The 18,129-nt window shown below is 33.8% G+C and overlaps 1 protein-coding gene across 1 annotated transcript in view; it reads left to right on the forward strand.

Moving 5' to 3' along the window:
• TDRD15 (tudor domain containing 15) overlaps positions 1-18,129 on the forward strand; it is a 162,014-nt gene that overhangs the window by 99,600 nt on the left and 44,285 nt on the right. Inside the window, 3 exon segments of the mRNA XM_049784668.1 lie at positions 64-80; positions 1,312-7,473; positions 7,475-7,546. Coding sequence (XP_049640625.1) covers positions 64-80; positions 1,312-7,473; positions 7,475-7,546 — 6,251 coding nt within the window.

Genomic DNA, 18,129 nt, shown 5'->3' on the forward strand with positions numbered 1-18,129 from the left:
TGTTGATTCTTGTTCAAATTTGAAGGATATTTTATATTCTCTAAATATTTGCTTTATTTTAAGAGTATACCAATCTTAAGGTAATTATCTGAAGCCATAGTGACAGTAAGAGCTTTGCTTCTGTGCTACAGATTACATTTTTTATTTTTGATGGCTAATAACATCAGTGAGAAGAGTTGGTGGTAAACTAATCTGCCATTGAGTCATTCCTGCTTGGCTTTCCTGTGTGGTGTCCTGAACTCAGCTTATTGCATTTGAATAGAGAAGGATACTAGAGATGCATAAAGGTGTTGATAGAGCACAAATACTACTAATGACATGAATTTGTGTGGCCAAAAATGTGTTTCCTATTACATTTCTATCTGCCCTTCCATCTAGCAATCCCTCTTAATATTTGGTTTTCGGAAGAAATCAGTTGAAGGAAAGTTTCTCTCTCATAGAACATCATTAACCATTCACCTTCATTTGCTTCTTTCTATTATACTAAATAGATTGGTCCCAGTCTTAATATTGGTAAGTAGAATTTCATTAGTTTTTGAAAGACTGCGCTTCGATCTTTCTAGGGATTTTATACACAGACATAAAATACAGGCTCTATTATATATGTCTGAATATGTATAAACATATATATGTGTTTATGTATCCCTTTGTCTTTGTTTTCTTGGTTATTTTAGTAGAACTTTTTGAAACTAGAAGACTACAAAAATTGCATTTCATTTATTTTTTCATCGTTTTGTTCAGTGTATGTAAATGTTGGTATAGATCAGGCGAACAAGTTCTACACAAAGAGCCAAAATTTTAAACTGTGAGAGTCAGAGAGCCACACCACACAGTGACCTGCCAAAACAGACAAACACTCACACAAAAGCATCTAATTTTAACAATAATATATTAAACACATATTGCATTTTACCATTTTGAGTGAGGGTAAAAATCCTGCCGTGATGGTGAGGGTGTGCTGTGAAGAACTAACGGCAAGATGTGACCCAACATCTGACACATGAGTCCCCTGCTCGCTGGCCCATGCAGTTGTTTCCGAGGGATGGGAGACGGGTCTCCGTGCTCGGAGATCTTTCCTCAGAGGTCCCTCTTCAGAAGCAGCAGAAAAAAATTCAAACTTGGCAAAGAGCCACAGTATACAAAAGAATGATAAGAGGTAAAGAGCCGCATTCATTTTGGCCGGGAGCCACATGCCGCTGTGTTGGCTACCCCTGGTATAGATTTAGTCTCAAAGTTTGTATTTATGTATCAAACCAAAGTTAAATTTTTATATCTCATTAAAAGCTAATTAGTTTTTATTTGTTTTTCTAGAAAATGGCTACGTCTCTATCACCAACATGTTTACCTGTGGATCTGACAATCTCACATATCGAATGTCTTTCCAGTGACATTCTAGTGAAATTTCAAGGCAGAAATAATACCGAGTGTGATTTTGACTACCACATATTGCAGAAGGAAATACAGCATACTCCAAAGTTAAAAAATAACGTGGACATTGATGAATTTTGTTTGGTAGAAGAAAGAAGATCTGGAGAATGGCAGAGAGGAAAAGTTGTGGGAAAGAAAAATGAGCTTTATACAGTCCTCCTCATAGATTGTGGAGAAGAACAAAGAGTCGATGGTACAAAGCTCGCTTCTGCCTGTGGTACTTTATTTGAGTTACCACCACGGGTAGTAATTGGTATTCTTGCCAACATACTACCAATTGGAGAAAAGTGGTCTGCTAAGGCTTTGCATTATTTCAAGTCATTAGTAGGTTTACAAGTAAAAGGTTATGTTCAAACTATTTTGCCTCTCCAAATAAGTTTACTTGAGGTACCAAAAATTATATCCCAGGTTATGGAATTGCAATTAGGAAGATTTATGGATGGGGATTCATTTCGTCTTATTGTGGAAATGCTAAAAGAATTCCCACAAAATATGTCAGAATTAGCACCTCATAATAAAGCTGAATTATCATTAGGTAATAAAGATACTTTGCCTAATATTGAACATGTTCTGGATAATTTGCAACCACAGTTGTTAGTAGGCAGTACTGAAAGTATCAAGGTATCCTCTGCATTGAGCCCAAATAAATTTTATTGTCAATTAACCGAATGGATTCCTGAATTAGAAAACTTGACCGTATGCATGACTTTGCAATATGATACTACCAGCCAAGAAGGTTTATGTGATAATTTTGGATTGCTGTGTGTTGCCAAGAGGAGAAATGGACAGTGGCACCGAGGTATTCTTCAGGAACTCTTGCCCAATAATCAAGTGAAAATTTGGTTTATGGATTATGGTAATAGTGAGGCTATACCTTCAATTTATGTAAAGAAACTTAAACAAGATTTTATTTTGGTACCATTATTTTCATTTCCATGTTCCCTGACTTCTTTACACAGTCAAGATAGAGATGCAAGAAAACATCAACTGAGTATATTTAAGCAAGCCTTGTTAGGACAGATAGTATATGCACACATTGATGGTTTCAATAAAGATGAACATTTGTATTATGTGACATTGCGAAGTCAAGAGTTCACAGTTAATTCTAAGTGCCAGAAGAAGATAGGAGCACAAGCCCTTTGTCCAGTGTCTGATTCAAAAATACCTAATGGGTTGATGAACTGTAGTGCCCCCCATGTAGGCACCTTTGCAGCTGAGACTTTTATTGAAAATATTGAACAACCATTAGAGTCTCTAAGTAAAAAAGACCTTTTGAAAGTAAATCTTTCTGTTAAAACTTTAGAAATGGAGATAGGGGATTCTCATATTGCTTTTGTAGCATATGTTTTAAACCCATCAAACTTTTGGGTTCGTACTAATAAACATCAGAAAGAATTTCAAGATGTAATGAAAAATATAAACAAATTTTATAACTTGTGTGAAAAGGACGAATTTATTTTAAGAAATCCAGAGCCTGGAATATTTTGTTGTGCTAGAAACAGCAAGGACAGACATTTCTACAGAGCAGTCATCACTGAAGTTAGTCATTATAAGATTAATGTGTACTTCTTGGATTATGGAAATACTGATTCTGTACCTTTCTTTGATGTAAAAAATTTGCTACCAGAATTCTGTGACCTTCCTGCATTAGCCATGTACTGTTCTCTTGCTCACATAATACCCATTGAAGATTTATGGGTGAAGGCAGCAGTTGATTACTTTAAAAAACTTGTCTTGAATAAGGCAATTTTGCTTCAAGTTATAGCCAAAAAAGATGACAAATACACTGTAAATATTCAGAGTATTGAAGCCTCAGAAGATAATGATGTAATATCTCTGATGTTACAAGCTGGATATGCAGAATATTGGGAAGTAGAACAAGTTTGTTGTTCAACATCTGTAAGTGAAAATTCAATGTTAAATATAAAACATACAAACAAAATTAACAATAAGAAAGTTGTATCTGTTCTTCTTGAAGGACCTCAACCAGAAGAGAACCATTCAAATAACATTAAGCAAAGTACCTTAAGTTTGGTCAAATCCTCAGATACTAATTCATCAGAGTTGAAATATCCTTTCATCATATCTGTGAGACCTAGGTTACCATGGCCTTATAAAATACTTATGTTTAAACCGGGTACAGTCCTTGAAGTTAATTGTTCCTCTTCTTTTGGCCCAGGGGATTTTTCATGCCAGCTTCAGTGTAAGTCCGATGACCTCCAAATACTTATGGAACAAATTCAGAATTATTACAACATACATTCTGCTCCTTATCAGAGTGGGGAGGTTGCTTGCATAGCAAAGTATTCCAAAGATGGGAAATGGTATAGAGCTGCTATTTTGTCTCAGGTATCAGTAAAAGAATTTGATGTAGTATTTGTTGATTATGGTTTTCAGGAAAGAGTTTCAGTTAAAGATCTTTGTGCTATTAATCCGAATTTTTTGTTTTTAGAAGGCCAAGCCTTCAGATGTAGCCTTAACCACTTAGTTGAACCCATTAGTTCTAAATTATTTAGTTGGTCCGAAGAAGCATGCAAAGACTTTGAGGATTTTATTTATTCATCTAAAGGGTTATTGACTTGTATCATTTATGCTTTAGTTATTATAGCCCCAAATTGTTTATGTAATTTAGTAGATTTACAGTCTCCATTAAGTAGTGCTAAAGAACTTCTTATTAATCACGGCACTGCACAGTATAGCACATTATTAAAGCCTTTCCCATCTTCACTTAGTCTTTATAGTTACTGTTATTCTAACTTTAATATTAAAGTTGGAAGTGAGGAAGAAATATCTATCTCTCATATATATAGCCCTAAGAAGTTTTATTGTCAGCTTAGGAGAAATAATAAATATCTAGAAATGATAGAAGCGAAAATCAGAGAGATTAGTAAAATTAAAAATTATCCCAAATATGATTATAGTAAAATGAGACTTTGCTTATCTAAGTATGTAGAAGATGGTCTCTCTTATAGAGTGTTAGCAGTACCAACAGATTCATTATCTGACTTTCTTGTCTATTATGTGGACGTTGGAAATAAACAATTAGTAGGAGAAAGTATGTTGAGGGCTATTTCAGATCAGTTTCCAGAGTTGTTGTTTACACCAATGCAAGCTATTAAGTGCTTTTTGTCAGATCTTAGAGATGTAGATATTCCAGCAGAAATCAGTAGCTGGTTTGAAGATAATTTCTTAGGTAAAACACTGAGGGCAATAATATTGTCCAAGGAATCAGATGGCCAGCTAGGAGTTGAATTGTATGATGGGGACCAACATATAAGTCAGAAAATTAAAATGTTGCTTCATGCATATGGTAAAAATCTTTGTGTAGAAAAAGTTCATAAAATGAATGCGAATGAGAGACTTGATGCTTCAGTGAAGGGCAAGCTAGAAAACAGACATCACCATAGTAGAATAAATACTACAGTAACATGTTCAGGAAGAAAAATAGAGAAATTAATGTATCCCAAGGATAGATTTGCCAGGTTGTTGAAGCCATCTGTTGGTTGTAAAATTGAACCTGTGTCAGAAATCAAAGTGAAGAAGGATTTCATTGATGGATTTAAAAATAAATACGTAAAGATTATTCCTGAACCTTTACGCAATCTTGATGAAAGTAACGTGGACCTAATATCATTAAGGGCTGTATCACAGTCTTTTATGAGAGAATTAAATTATACAGCTTCAAAAAACTCTCATACTTTGACAAGACCACAGATTAAAGATCTTCCTCAACCCACAATTTACTTGAATGTCAAAGTAAAGGCTTATATTTCCAATATCAGCAATCCATCAAGTTTTCATATCCAGCTTGCTAAGAATGAAAGTATAATCCTTAGACTTGCAGATGCTCTAAACAAAGAAAAAAATAAAGTGAGAGAGAGAAAATCTATTAAACTTGCAGTAGGAGATCTTGTAGTTGCAGAATACTCTGATGATGCCAATTACAGAGCAGTCATTAAGAACATTTTGCCAGAAAATTCCTTTGAAGTGGAATTTATTGACTACGGTAACTCTTCAGTCATAAACATATCTAAAATTTATGAAATAAAGAGAGAATTCTTGATGATTCCACAGTTAGCAATTCATTCTTTTCTGAGTGGAATAAAGTGGAATGAGCCAGAGGAAATATGGGACAGTAAATCTGTGGATTATTTTGTTTCAACAATGAGTAACAAAATAGTTTTTTGTGAATTTTTGAAGAAACATGGACAGAAATGGGAAATAAATATGGTTTATAATGAAAAATGTGTCGTTAGTGAACTACTGAAATGGATAACATTTTCAAAATTACAGGAAACAGTATTGAAAATGTCACAGACTGTCTCTCAAAAACAGAGACCCAGTAAGAACACTACAATAAAAATGAAAAGATTAAATAAACAAAAAGATTCTGTGATCCTTCAACTGGCTTGCCAACCGTTGACTAAAATTCCTTTGGAAGAATTAAAACCTGGGCAACTTGAAAAGGCTAAAATACTTAATATTTTAAAAAGTGGTACATTTTATGTGAGGTTATCTAGAAATAAGAAAAAATTATTTGACTTAGAAGAATTAATTGATAAAGAAGTTAAAGAAGTAGAAAACACTTTTTTACCAATGGAAAATGTTGAAAAGGGCTTAGAAATTTTAGTGAAATCTAAGAAAACTTTTAAGTGGTATAGATCAGCAGTACAGAAAACATGTGCTGATGAGAAAATGCTTGTTTTTTTAGTTGATTATGGTAGGTTTGAAAGAGTGCCTTTAGTTAATACCCAGATGCTTGGTAATGAAGTGTTAAATATTCCAAGACAGACTGTGACTTGTAAATGGATTTGGTTTGAAAATTTTAAGTCTATGTCATTTGAATCCATTGTGTGTTTGTGTTCTCATTTGGAAATCAGCATTCTTTTCCTGAAATTCTCAGGTTATGTCTGGGAAGTAGAAATTTTAGTGGATGACATGATACTTTTGGAATATTTACATTTTAATATAAACCATATAGAAGACAAATTTAGATCATCAGAAATTATGGGAAGCCTGGAATCAACGAGTCCTGCATTGACATGTACAGTAAGATCATTTACTTGGGTACAACTTCAAAATGGTAGGCAATATCCTGGTTTCGCCACCACTGTTTGTGATCCATCAGACTTCTGTGTTCAATTAGAAGATTCCTTTGACATAATGAAAAATCTGTTTATGTTACTATCTGATCTGCCAGAAAACTTAGAGACAGTACCTCAACAGAAGATAATACCTGGTACTAGTTGTTTGTTCAGATATGAGTTGGAAGATCAGTGGAATAGAGTGGAAATTTCTGAAGTCTTTGATCAGTTTTTATGCCTTGTGTTAATTGATTATGGATTTTCTATTTGCATACCTTCTTTAGGTATAGAAAATCTTAAAGTTATTCCCGAGGAACTTCTAAATTTTCCAAGGTTAAGTTATCCTTGTTTCTTGCATAATATTTTGCCTGCCAAAGGGAAACATTGGAATGAAGAAACTAAAGGTTTTGTTCAGGATTTCTTAAGTAAGCCAGGATTGGTTTTTCAGTTTAGGGAATATAGTTTTGATACAAAACTGAAGGTAGATGTCATTCATGAGAGAAGAAACTTGGCGGATATGTTGGTTGCAGCTGGATTGGCAGTGTATTCTAAAAATTCAGATTATCTTGATGTAATTACTACTACTACAAATACTAAAATCCAGTGTAAATCACAGAATCAGCCCTATGGCTCATTGTTGGACAAAAATTGCTATGAAAGTGAAACTATAAATTACACATGTGCTGGAAACCAAAAGCTGAAACAGCCAAAGCCTATAAAGCAGAAAGATACCTTTAAGAAACTCTTAAGGAAAAGCCATTTTAATAAAAGATTACATTCTAGAAATGTAATGCTGAGAAACAAGGTTGATAGTAGAAAACATGTTCCCCAAAGTACTGTTACTTTTGGTACACATATAGAAGCTTCATTTAGTGAACTATCTAATGGCTTAAAAACTTTGACCAATAGTGCTGACTATATTGATAAAAAACAGCCTACTGAGGGAATACAGGAAAATAACTATAATACTGGACTTGAGGACAGCAGAAGGAGCACTACATGTGAATGAAAATTTTATCAGAAGGAGACAAAAGGTAAGTGGTCCTTAAAGCTTTCAATAGATTCTAATTTTGATTAAAACTTATTTATGTCTACAATTTTCCAAATAGAAAATACTGTGCAATAAAGTTTACTAGAAAATGTTGAATAAATGGGAAAACTGAGATTTGATTAATTACAAAATTATGATTCCTATCCTTATCTTTTATTGATTGTTTAGAAAATATCTTTTCAATATTTTAGCATATTACTGAGGAGTTAAATTATAGGATAGGATGGCTAAGGCCAGGGGATAGAGCGGTGGTGCAAACAATAGGGCATTTGCCTTGCACGATGTGCTAACCTAGGATAGACTATGGTTCGATGCCTTCGTATTCCATATGCTCCCCCAAGCCAGGGTCGATTTCTGAGCGCAGAGCCAGGAGTAACCACTTAGCATCACCGGTTGTGACCCAAAAAGAAAGAAAGAAACAAAAAATAATTTAGCTGAAAAGTTTAAAATTACATTTAAGGTAACTTAAACTTACTTTAAAATTTTCTTTTATGTTGACTATTATAATTTAATTTTTATTTTAGTTTAGACACAATGGTTATAGTAGTGTTGCACTTATATTTTTGTTGTACAAAGTTGTTATCCACTAAAGTGTCCAAGAATTTCCACCATTATTCTTATGTCATTTTTAGCCTGCCTATACATCCCTACCAATACTAATTAACCTATAATGCAATCAAACTCAGGAGTTCATAATCATTAGATATTAGTTATTCCCTTGTTTTGTTTCTCTATATACCGAAGTTGAGTGAGATTGTTCAATATTAATTTTTCTCTCTGACTTCTTTTGCTTAATTTGATACCATCCAGTTTCTTCCAAATTGCAGCAAAGATTTTTATCTCTTATAATACTGTATAATATCTTGTTGTGTATATGTACCACAACTTCTCTGTCCAATAATCAATCTGTGGACATAGGTGGTTTCTATATCCTTGCTCTTGTATTCAAAAAGGTAAAATATGAACATTTATCTTTTTAATATTTTTTATTATTGGGGAGATGACAATAAGTGGAATTGCTAGAATATTCTTAAAAAAACTTTTTTAAGAAGATGACATACTTTTCCCTTAAAGGCTTACCTGGAAGACGCTCCTACCAACAGTGAAAGAGAGTTTCCTTCACACTTCCAACAGTAATTGTTTCCAGAATTATTTGATATATACCATTTCTGTGATGCTATCTTTTCAAAATTGTTTTACATGAGTTGCTTCACTTTTTTTGGCTCATATATATTGATGAGTTAAATCTTATTCTGTTTTCTCTTTAACAGTATTGGAGGACTGTCCCTATCTTTTTTCCTTATGCTCTTTTAAAAAATTGCCTTTATTTAAACACCATGGTTTACAAAGTTTCTCATTATACAGTTGTTTCTGGGATTTAGTGGTCCATCTTCAATCTCATAACAAGTATAACATTCCCTCCACCATTTTCTTCAGTTTTTCTCCCAACCTCCAACTTTCCCCCATTGCAAATGGAGGCACATTGACATTAGTGGTCGTATAAAATTGTAACATTGTACATCTGAAACCATCATTAATTTTATTGCACAGCATCTAAATAAAAATTGGAAAAACAGCCAATAGAAAATATTTTAATAATTAGTAATATCTTATTACTCGTACATGAACATCAGTAGCAATAAAATTCATTAAGAATTGGTTTTAAATAGTACCTTTTTATTTTATTATTTATACTTTGATATTTCTTTTCATTTGTGGTTAAGTCAGTGGGGACATTAATTATATTAAACAGCTAATAAATTAAGCAATTTAAAAATTGACCTTTTAAATAGTCTTCTATTTTAATATTTTTTTCCTTTTGATTTTTTTCATTTGTCTTTTTTCTGCTTTTTTGATGTAGATAATTTCATTATTATGGTATTCATTGTGAAAGAAGTATTTAACACCACACACCTTTTAAAAGGTACTTTTCAGCTAAATCCTATAAAGTTTCTGGAGAAAAGCCATATCCAGTGGTACTCAGGGATCAAATCTGGGTTGACTAAGTGCAAGCCAACCAGTTTACCCATTGTACTATCTTTCTGGCCCTAATCCCTTACATTTTGATGTATGTTTTTATTATTTCAAGTTATTTACCATCCCTTTATATTTAACATGAATATGATACAATGACTTTTCTCAGCTTTTGTTTTTCTGTTGTTGCCAGTATTAAAAATGACTTCTATTAATTTTTGTATATGTCTTTAAAATGTACAATATAGTGATATGTGAAATAATTTCAACAAGTTATATAATTATTACCGTAAGTAGCTTGAAATATTATTACTGAATATCATTTCTGCTGCACACTTACTGATAATCCTCATGTGCTTCTATGAAGCCCTTTATCCTGTTCCAGGCAAGCAGTTGCATACTGATAGTTTCTCTTTTCTGAACAGTTTATGTAAATGGAACAATGAAATATGTGGTCTCCTTTATCTAACTTCTCTGAGCAAAGTGTTTTTATTGTTTATCCATGTCATACCACATAAGGTAGTTCAATTTTTAAAAAAAATGGTAAATGTACCGTATCTTATTGTTGCTAAGCTTTGACTGTTGTGAGAAATGCTGCTTCTGTGTTCATAATCACATAGAGTAAATTTATACTTAACACTTAAATGATTGCCAGATTGTTTACCCAAGTTACTAGCTTACTTTTACATTCATACCGGAAAGCATTAGTGTTTTTGTTTATCTGTAGTCTCATTTATATTTATTATTGTCACTTTTATTATATACCGTGAGAGCATTTATGAAAATCTGTCTCGTGCCTTTGTGATTTTATTTCACATCTCATGTTACTGATCTTTTGTAATATCATCAAAGTTGTTATTATTTTTTTTTTACTTTTTAATATATTTTTGTCTTTCTACTGGATTACAAGTGTTTTTTAAACCTCTTTTCGGGGGGGGGGTCCACACCCGGTGATGCTCAGGGGTTACTCATGACTATGTGCTCAGAAATCGCTCATGGCTTGGGGGACCATATGGGATGCCTGGGGATTGAACCGCGGTCTGTGCTGGGCTAGCGCCAGCAAGGCAGATGCCTTTACTGCTCTGCGCCACAGCAGCGGTCCCTTATTAAAATCTTAATATAAGCTCTTACATGTATATGTAGCTTACAGGTGTGATTTATTTTGAATTAACTTTGTAATGTAAGAGATCTTTATTTTTCTTTTTTTCAGGTGGACTTTTTAGTTTTCACAGCAACTTTTATTAAAGTATTTTTTCTCATTGAATTGCTGAGAAATCTTCTTAGAATCAGTTGACCATAATATTAGACTTCACTTGTGGACTCTCAATTGTTTTCTTGATCTATTTTCTTCAATTTTATATTATTAACCTCATGTAAGTACCTTAATATTTAAAAAAAATTATGCTGGTGATCAGGCTCAGGGCTTCATGCATCTGAGACAAGTCCTTTACCGTTGACTGCAGTCTCGCCTTCAGTATTTCACCATTTTTATTTAATTATAGGAGTGCTTTTATATTAGAAATTTCTTATATTTTTATACAAAAATTATTAGGGCTAGAGAAATAGTACAGTGGGTAATGTGCATGCATTGCAGAAAGCCAGCCCGAGTTCTATGCCCTACAGGGGTCCTCAAACTTTTTAAACAGGGGGCCAGTTCACTGTCCTTCAGACTGTTGGAGGACCAGATTATAGTAAAAGCAAAAATTATGAACAAATTTCTATGTACACTGCATATATCTTATTTAGAAGTGAAGAAACAAAATGGGAATAAATACAATATGTTTGAGGACCATTGCCCTACACCATGTAAGGTCGGTCTTTATAAGGATGACTTAGGTGGACTAAACAAAAATAAATGTTTGGAGCCTTTAGATAAGTTGCATTTCCATGAATTTCAGTATTATTTTATAAATTTCTACCCAAAATTCAGGTAGAATTATCACATTAATTGGTTGAAGCTAGAGATAATTATTGAAGAGTTGCTATCATAGCAGTATTAAGTCATAATAGTATTAATTTATGAGCATGTACAGTATTTTACTTTTTATTAATTGAAGAATTGTGCTTTACAGTTTTGCTAATGTTGACTTCCTACGTATTCCAACATCACACCCCTCACCATTGTACCACCTCCATCCTTTTGGGTTTCCAGATATCTTAAATTTCAATCATTCCCTACGTACACAAGCTCACAAGCTCAATTCTGTAGATCAGCTTTCTTGTCTGGTTGATTTGTGGCTACTTTGATGTGTATCTTTAAGTCACTTCTGAATGAGATTATTCCTTGTTTTTCCTTTTGACTGACTTCATTCAGCATAAAATCCTCAATTCTATCCATGTTGAGGAAAATTATATTTTGTTTATTCATAGAGCTGCACAGTATTTCATTGTGTACATACCACAGTTTTATGATTCTATGTGCCATCCATAGTTGGGCATTTAGGTTTCTGTTCTAAAGATGTTGCAATAAATATAAGTGTGCATATATCCTTTTGAATTAATATTTTTATTTTGAGATAGATGTCAGGCAGTGGTAAAGATCTATAAAGTATTCACAAATCTCAAAAACAAAGCTATCCCATGACCCTCCATAAATAGAGGAGATGAACAGACACTTTTCCAAAGATGACGTTTGACAAATGCCAAATGGGCACATGAAAAAATGCTTATTGCCATTCATATTTAAGGAAATGCAAACCAAAATTGAGAAAGCATTTTATATTAGTGAGAATAGCAAGTATCAAAAAGTGTAGAAAAAGCCAATGTTGAAGAAATTGTGGTAAAAAGGGAACCCTCATCCGTTGTAGGTGGGAATGTCATCTGGCTTAGCTTTCATGAAGAACAGTCTGGAGATTCTCTAAAAAAGAGGAATCGAACTCTCATTGCCTGGCAGTTTCAGTTCTTGGCATCTATCCCTCCCCCCACATGCAATTCAGTTTGGTGGTGGTAATTGTTTTCAGCATTGTTTTACATTTTTGGTTCTCAAATTTTAAAGTTATTTTATATTTTTCCCAGGTGTTTTAGTTTGATACTGCTATAAAACACATTGTGTTCTTGATTTAACTTTAACGTTTTAAGTTGTTAATCTATAGGTCTGCAATTAGTTTGGAATTTTGATTTTTTTTTTTGGTGTTTGTTCATTAGTTCTAATTTGTGAGTGTGTGTTAGTTTGGATTTTATGTATATTGGATTATGTCAGTAAATAAATACAATTTTAGTCTTTTCCAATGTGAGATCTTTTCACGTTTTCTTGCCAGACTAAAGTAGTTAGAATGTCCAGTATGATGCTGAAAATTGGTAAGAGTAGGCATGCATGACTTTTTTCTTTGGGGGGGGGGATGTCTCTTTGACCATTAAGCCTGATGTTTTCACTAAATTATTTGTACCCTTAGATTAAGGAAGTACTTTTCTATTAAGCATTTATTCAGAATTTTGGGGGATCTTCTCAGCAGTTTTAGGGTTCCTGTGGATGACACCTACTGATAATAGGCCCAGATGTGGGGGAATGATTGGCATCCTTGTGATACAGTGCTGTGTTGACCCATTGGTACTGTTCCTACACATGCTTAGGTTTTTATGAAGTGCCAGGTACCAAACTCTGGGCCTCAGACATGCAAGGCATGGACTCTACTCCTTTGATCTGTCTTCCAGGCTTTGAGAAGTTTTATCTGATTTGTTAATTGTCTTACCCATTTCCTTCAACATTATATGTTGCTTAACTTTTCCCCTAATTGTAGATGGCAGACAATGTTGATATATATTATTAGACTTGTCTTAGGCATCTTTAAGGTTTTTTTTATATATCTAAATAGCTATTCTATCATTTGGGTCATGCAAGATAGTTGAATATATATATTGGAATATATATACATATATATTTAAGTTTTGTATTTATACTTTAATCATGGTCCTTACTACTATAACATAACCTTTATAAGATTTCCATAGAATGCCTGGAATTTTTATCTGGAGTACTTATTTTCAGAATTCTCAAACCTGACACTTGCTGTTAAGTTCAGAATCATTTGTTTTTCATCTCTTAAAAGAGACAGATCAATTAGAATCTTGCCCTGCAGATTTCGTATCATAAGTTACAGAATGGTGAATTATTATGCAAATTTTTGGGGTTTATTCTCAGTTAATATCTTCACTGTCATATTCAATTTCAGCTCTCTTAAGCAGCCTTGAACTTTTATTTCTGTACATTTAATTCAAGAATGTCTAAATCTAACCAGATTGACATCTTCGACTTCCCTTTAGTAGGGATTATTTGCAGAGAATGAGATTGACACATAAGAAGACAAACATATAAGGATGGCCCAAGCTGTAGGGTTGCTTGAGTAGTCATTAATGAGTTCACAAACTAGTCATTTATTCAACACAGTATCTCACCATACCCTTGCTCCCAACAGATGAACTATTAAGAAGACAGAGATATCAAGGAAAGTTAGCACCTCAAAATTCAATAGGTCCATGAAGAGCAGAGCCTGGCGTATTTCACATAGCCAATCAGAAACCCTTAAAGTATAGTGTAAAATGAGAACTTCCTAATCTATTTTTTTTTTTTTGCCCGTGTTGTCCTCTACATGTACAACAGACCCTACGCTGTTTTATTCTGTTCTTTTCTTGGTGCATTTTTTGCTGGCCTGATGAATGATGGACCATATTCGAAAAGACCTAAACTATATTGCCTAGGGTTTTATCTGAACATTGGGCCCAGTTTTTGTTAGGGGACAGTTTTCCACACAGGACAATTTTTTTTTATTCTTGACTTATACAGTCTGTGCTGTGAGCTAAGTAATTTTTCTAGGGAAGTAACTTGGTTGGATTTTCGTCTTGAGATTTTCTTGCGTTTCACCTTTCTTTAATACTATAACCTCTCAAGCTTGCTTTCTCATGTCTATTAACAGTTTTCTATATCTTCTTTAATGCTCAAAAGTTTCTAATCAGGGAAAGACTAGTACTAGCTATTCTTACAATCGTGAGCAGAATTCTCTCATTTTCCCTAAATTTTAACATTGGATCTGGATGAAATGATGATGAAATCTTAGAGATGATGAAATCACTTGGATTCTGGATGTATTCTTTTCTGGAATCATAATATCCACTGCATTTCCCCAGCATACCCTGGGTTAATTCCTCCAACCAGTATAGTAACTCAATTCTGTATTACATTAGTAGTATAAGGAATCCAAAGTGGTGGATAATTGACTTATCTCAGCTTCCAGTTCAAGAGAACACTTTTTGGGTTCTCTGGTAGAAGCATTCTTTACAAATCTCAACCTTTTAACCAGTAGAACTAAGAATTCTGGGAATAAAGAAGCACTTATTTCTCATGGGTAATAGTGAGAATCTTCCTCACTGCTAATGGGACAAATAAAATAGCAATGTCATTCAGTTGGGACTCATTTTAGTATGTATTGTATAACTCTCTACACCTAGACTTGAACTTAATTATTCCTTAATTACTGGCCACAGGGAATACGTTGGAGTATAGGTCTGTATTTAAAGAGGGCACATATCAACCATAATTAATCATGAGTATCAGACCATTTAAGTATACAATATACATGCATCTAGGAGTTGTTTGATTCTTGTCACATACAGTGATTCTCCTTGATGGAGTGTTGTTATGTATGTTCAATTAGGGCTTCGTGAGTTCCATATTCATTTTGTTACGGGTAGCTCAGTAATGGCGATCCATGTTGAAATTGTCTGTGCATTTCCCTCTCTCCAGGGCATAGACATCCTGATAAATAGCTTCTGATTGCTCAGGGAATATCACTAAGAGGAACACTTACTGTAGAAATTTGTTTGGCATTGTATCAGAGCTCTTTCTCAAGGGTTCAGAGTCCCCTTTATTTAACATTTTCTGAGATGATAAACTCATTATTCTTGAGACTTGATGAAGAACAGTCATAAGTAAAAATCTTAGTAGAATGCCTTCTATATTAGTTCTGGAATATCATAGTTAATAATTATCATAGATTTTTTTTAGTGTGCCAAACTATCTCATTTTTTGCTCTCTTCTTGCCACATATACTACTGTCACATATGCCTTGTTATCTATAGAGAGGTGATTCCTTTGGTTTCTGTCACTCTGGGGTCCCATTAATGATTATAATGAATCTGAAATGCCTGACGTACTGATAATAGTTACCACATAATCTGTATCAATGTATTTCTAAAATCAGTGATGAAGGAAATGTTCTCTTGACCTTCCTGGGCCAACACAGGCACTTAGGAAGCAGATCAGATAATAAATGTACTTCCTCTCCTAACTCTTCATGTTTTTTATATTTTTTCTGTGATGGTTTTTCAAACCTTTGCATGTATAAAATCTGGAGAATTTGTTAAAACGATGATCTTTATGTCCAGTTTCTGACTGATTATATTTTTAATATTTTATATCTTAATTTTAGTAACTCAGGTGATTCAGGTGTTGGTACTCTGAGGATCCTGAGAACCATTATCCTATATGATACAAGAGAATATTCTGATCACCTTTATTGAATATAGGACACTACTGTAAATATATTTATTCACCTATCTGAGCTGTTTATTAGACCTATGCACTCAGCTACTTCATCTAACACATCATAACAATCACAGAATCAGGCAATTGAAAAATGCTTCCAAGACACATAAACTATTGTTACATTGAAATAAAAGCAAAGAATTCAGAATGGCAGGAGAAAGCAAGCATATGATATATTTTTATATGATAGCTTTGTTCTCATCCTCCTTAAAAATCTCCATATTTAAATTGTGAACATCCCCATTCCCTTTAGAGAAAGTTTATCACATAGCCTTTTGGTTATTTATTTTCCTAGATCTGTGTTTTTCTTCAGGGATGCAAAAAATTTTTTTTATTATATTAGGGGCTGGAGTAATAGTATAGCCGGTAGGACATCTGCATTACAAGCAATCAACCTGGGTTCAATACCCAGCACCTTTTATGGTCCACTAGGAGTGATTCCTGAGAGCAGAGCCAGGAGTAAGCTCTGAGTGTTGTTGGGTGTGGAACAACATCCAAAAATAAATTGTATTAAATATGTAATTTACGAAGTTATTAGTAGTTGAATTTTAGACATACAGTTTTCTGGCACTAATTCCACTACCAATGTCAACTTCCCTCCAACTGTTCTCAGGTTCTTCCTTAGCCACTAAGTCTGCCATCTTCATGGGCACATTTTAAGTTTGGTTTTAGTTTAGAATTCATGTTTTCACTGTTGACTGTATGGTTTCGATATATAGATATACCACTCTTTATAGTCACTGATGTGCCTAAGGCCCTTGGCTTCTGTCCCCCATTATTTCCCATATGCCTCTTCCCTCTTTTCTTTCCTTCTCTGTTCCTTTCCCTAGATATTGGAGTCAAAGGTGATCTAGATATCCCCCTTAATTTAGGGCATTCTCATTCAGTTATTCTATAAATCATAAATAAGATCATCTTGTATTTGTCTTTATTCTTCTGGCTTTTTAAATTTATATCCTCCAGTTCTGTCAAATTGTGGGAAATTGCATGATTTCATCACTCCTTGCAGCTGCATAGAATTCCATATATATACATACATATACATACTACATCTTCATAACCCACTCAATTATCATTTGACATCTAGGTTGATTCCATATCTTAATTATTGTACTTAAGTACTTGCAATGAATAGTGTTATACATATGTTCCTATGATTAAAAGGTCCTGGAGATAGATATCCAGAAGTGGAATTGCTGGGTTATTTGACAGGGAATTTCAATTCTTAGTTTACTAGAAAATATCCATACTGTTTCCATAGAGATTGAACCAGATGATGTTCCTATCATCCGTGGATTGAGTTAGTATTTCACCACATCCCCACCAATACAGATAGTTTGTAGTTGGTTGTTGGTTTTATTTTATTTATTTTTTTTTGATATGTGCCATTACTACTGGTGTAAGATCATATCTCGTTGTTTATTTGAAGTTCTCATTGATGAGGTTTGAGACTTTTGATTGGCTCAAGGATTTGCCAGGACTTCTGTTTCCCCAGACTTTCAGAGTCATATTGAGACATTTGATTTTTAAATTCCCAGTTGTCTGAATTTCAATCTTATTTGCTATTTTACAGTATGGTGCTACTACTTGTGATCTATTATTCTATTCCTGGGGCCCTGGGAATGCATATAAATGAATAGGCAAGTCTAAATCTAGTTACTCCTTTTTAGATACCAGGGTTATTATGGAAATATTATGGGATAAAATGAAGACTCTATAGCTACCAACCAGCCTATGTTAGTGGGGTTGGAGTTTTATCAATGCAGTTTTGGGGTATTATTAGCATGGCTGCTGGGGACACTTGGGCTTGGGACAACCTCAGTTTAGGTGGGTATGAAAGAGTAGTCTCAAGACACAAGGCAGGCAGCAGAAATCCCCAGGACTAGAGACCAACGGATGGGCTGCCCCAGGGCAGGCTGAAATGGGGCAGGGAGTAATGCCCCTGCAAAACAGCTTTTATTCCCTAATTTTAATTTTTAAATAATTAATTTCTTAAGGTCATATTAATTTATAAGGATGTAAATGCTTATATATTTTAGGGATATAATGTTATC

The sequence above is a fragment of the Suncus etruscus genome, chromosome 12 (assembly GCF_024139225.1).
Source record: "Suncus etruscus isolate mSunEtr1 chromosome 12, mSunEtr1.pri.cur, whole genome shotgun sequence".
Taxonomy (NCBI): domain Eukaryota; kingdom Metazoa; phylum Chordata; class Mammalia; order Eulipotyphla; family Soricidae; genus Suncus; species Suncus etruscus.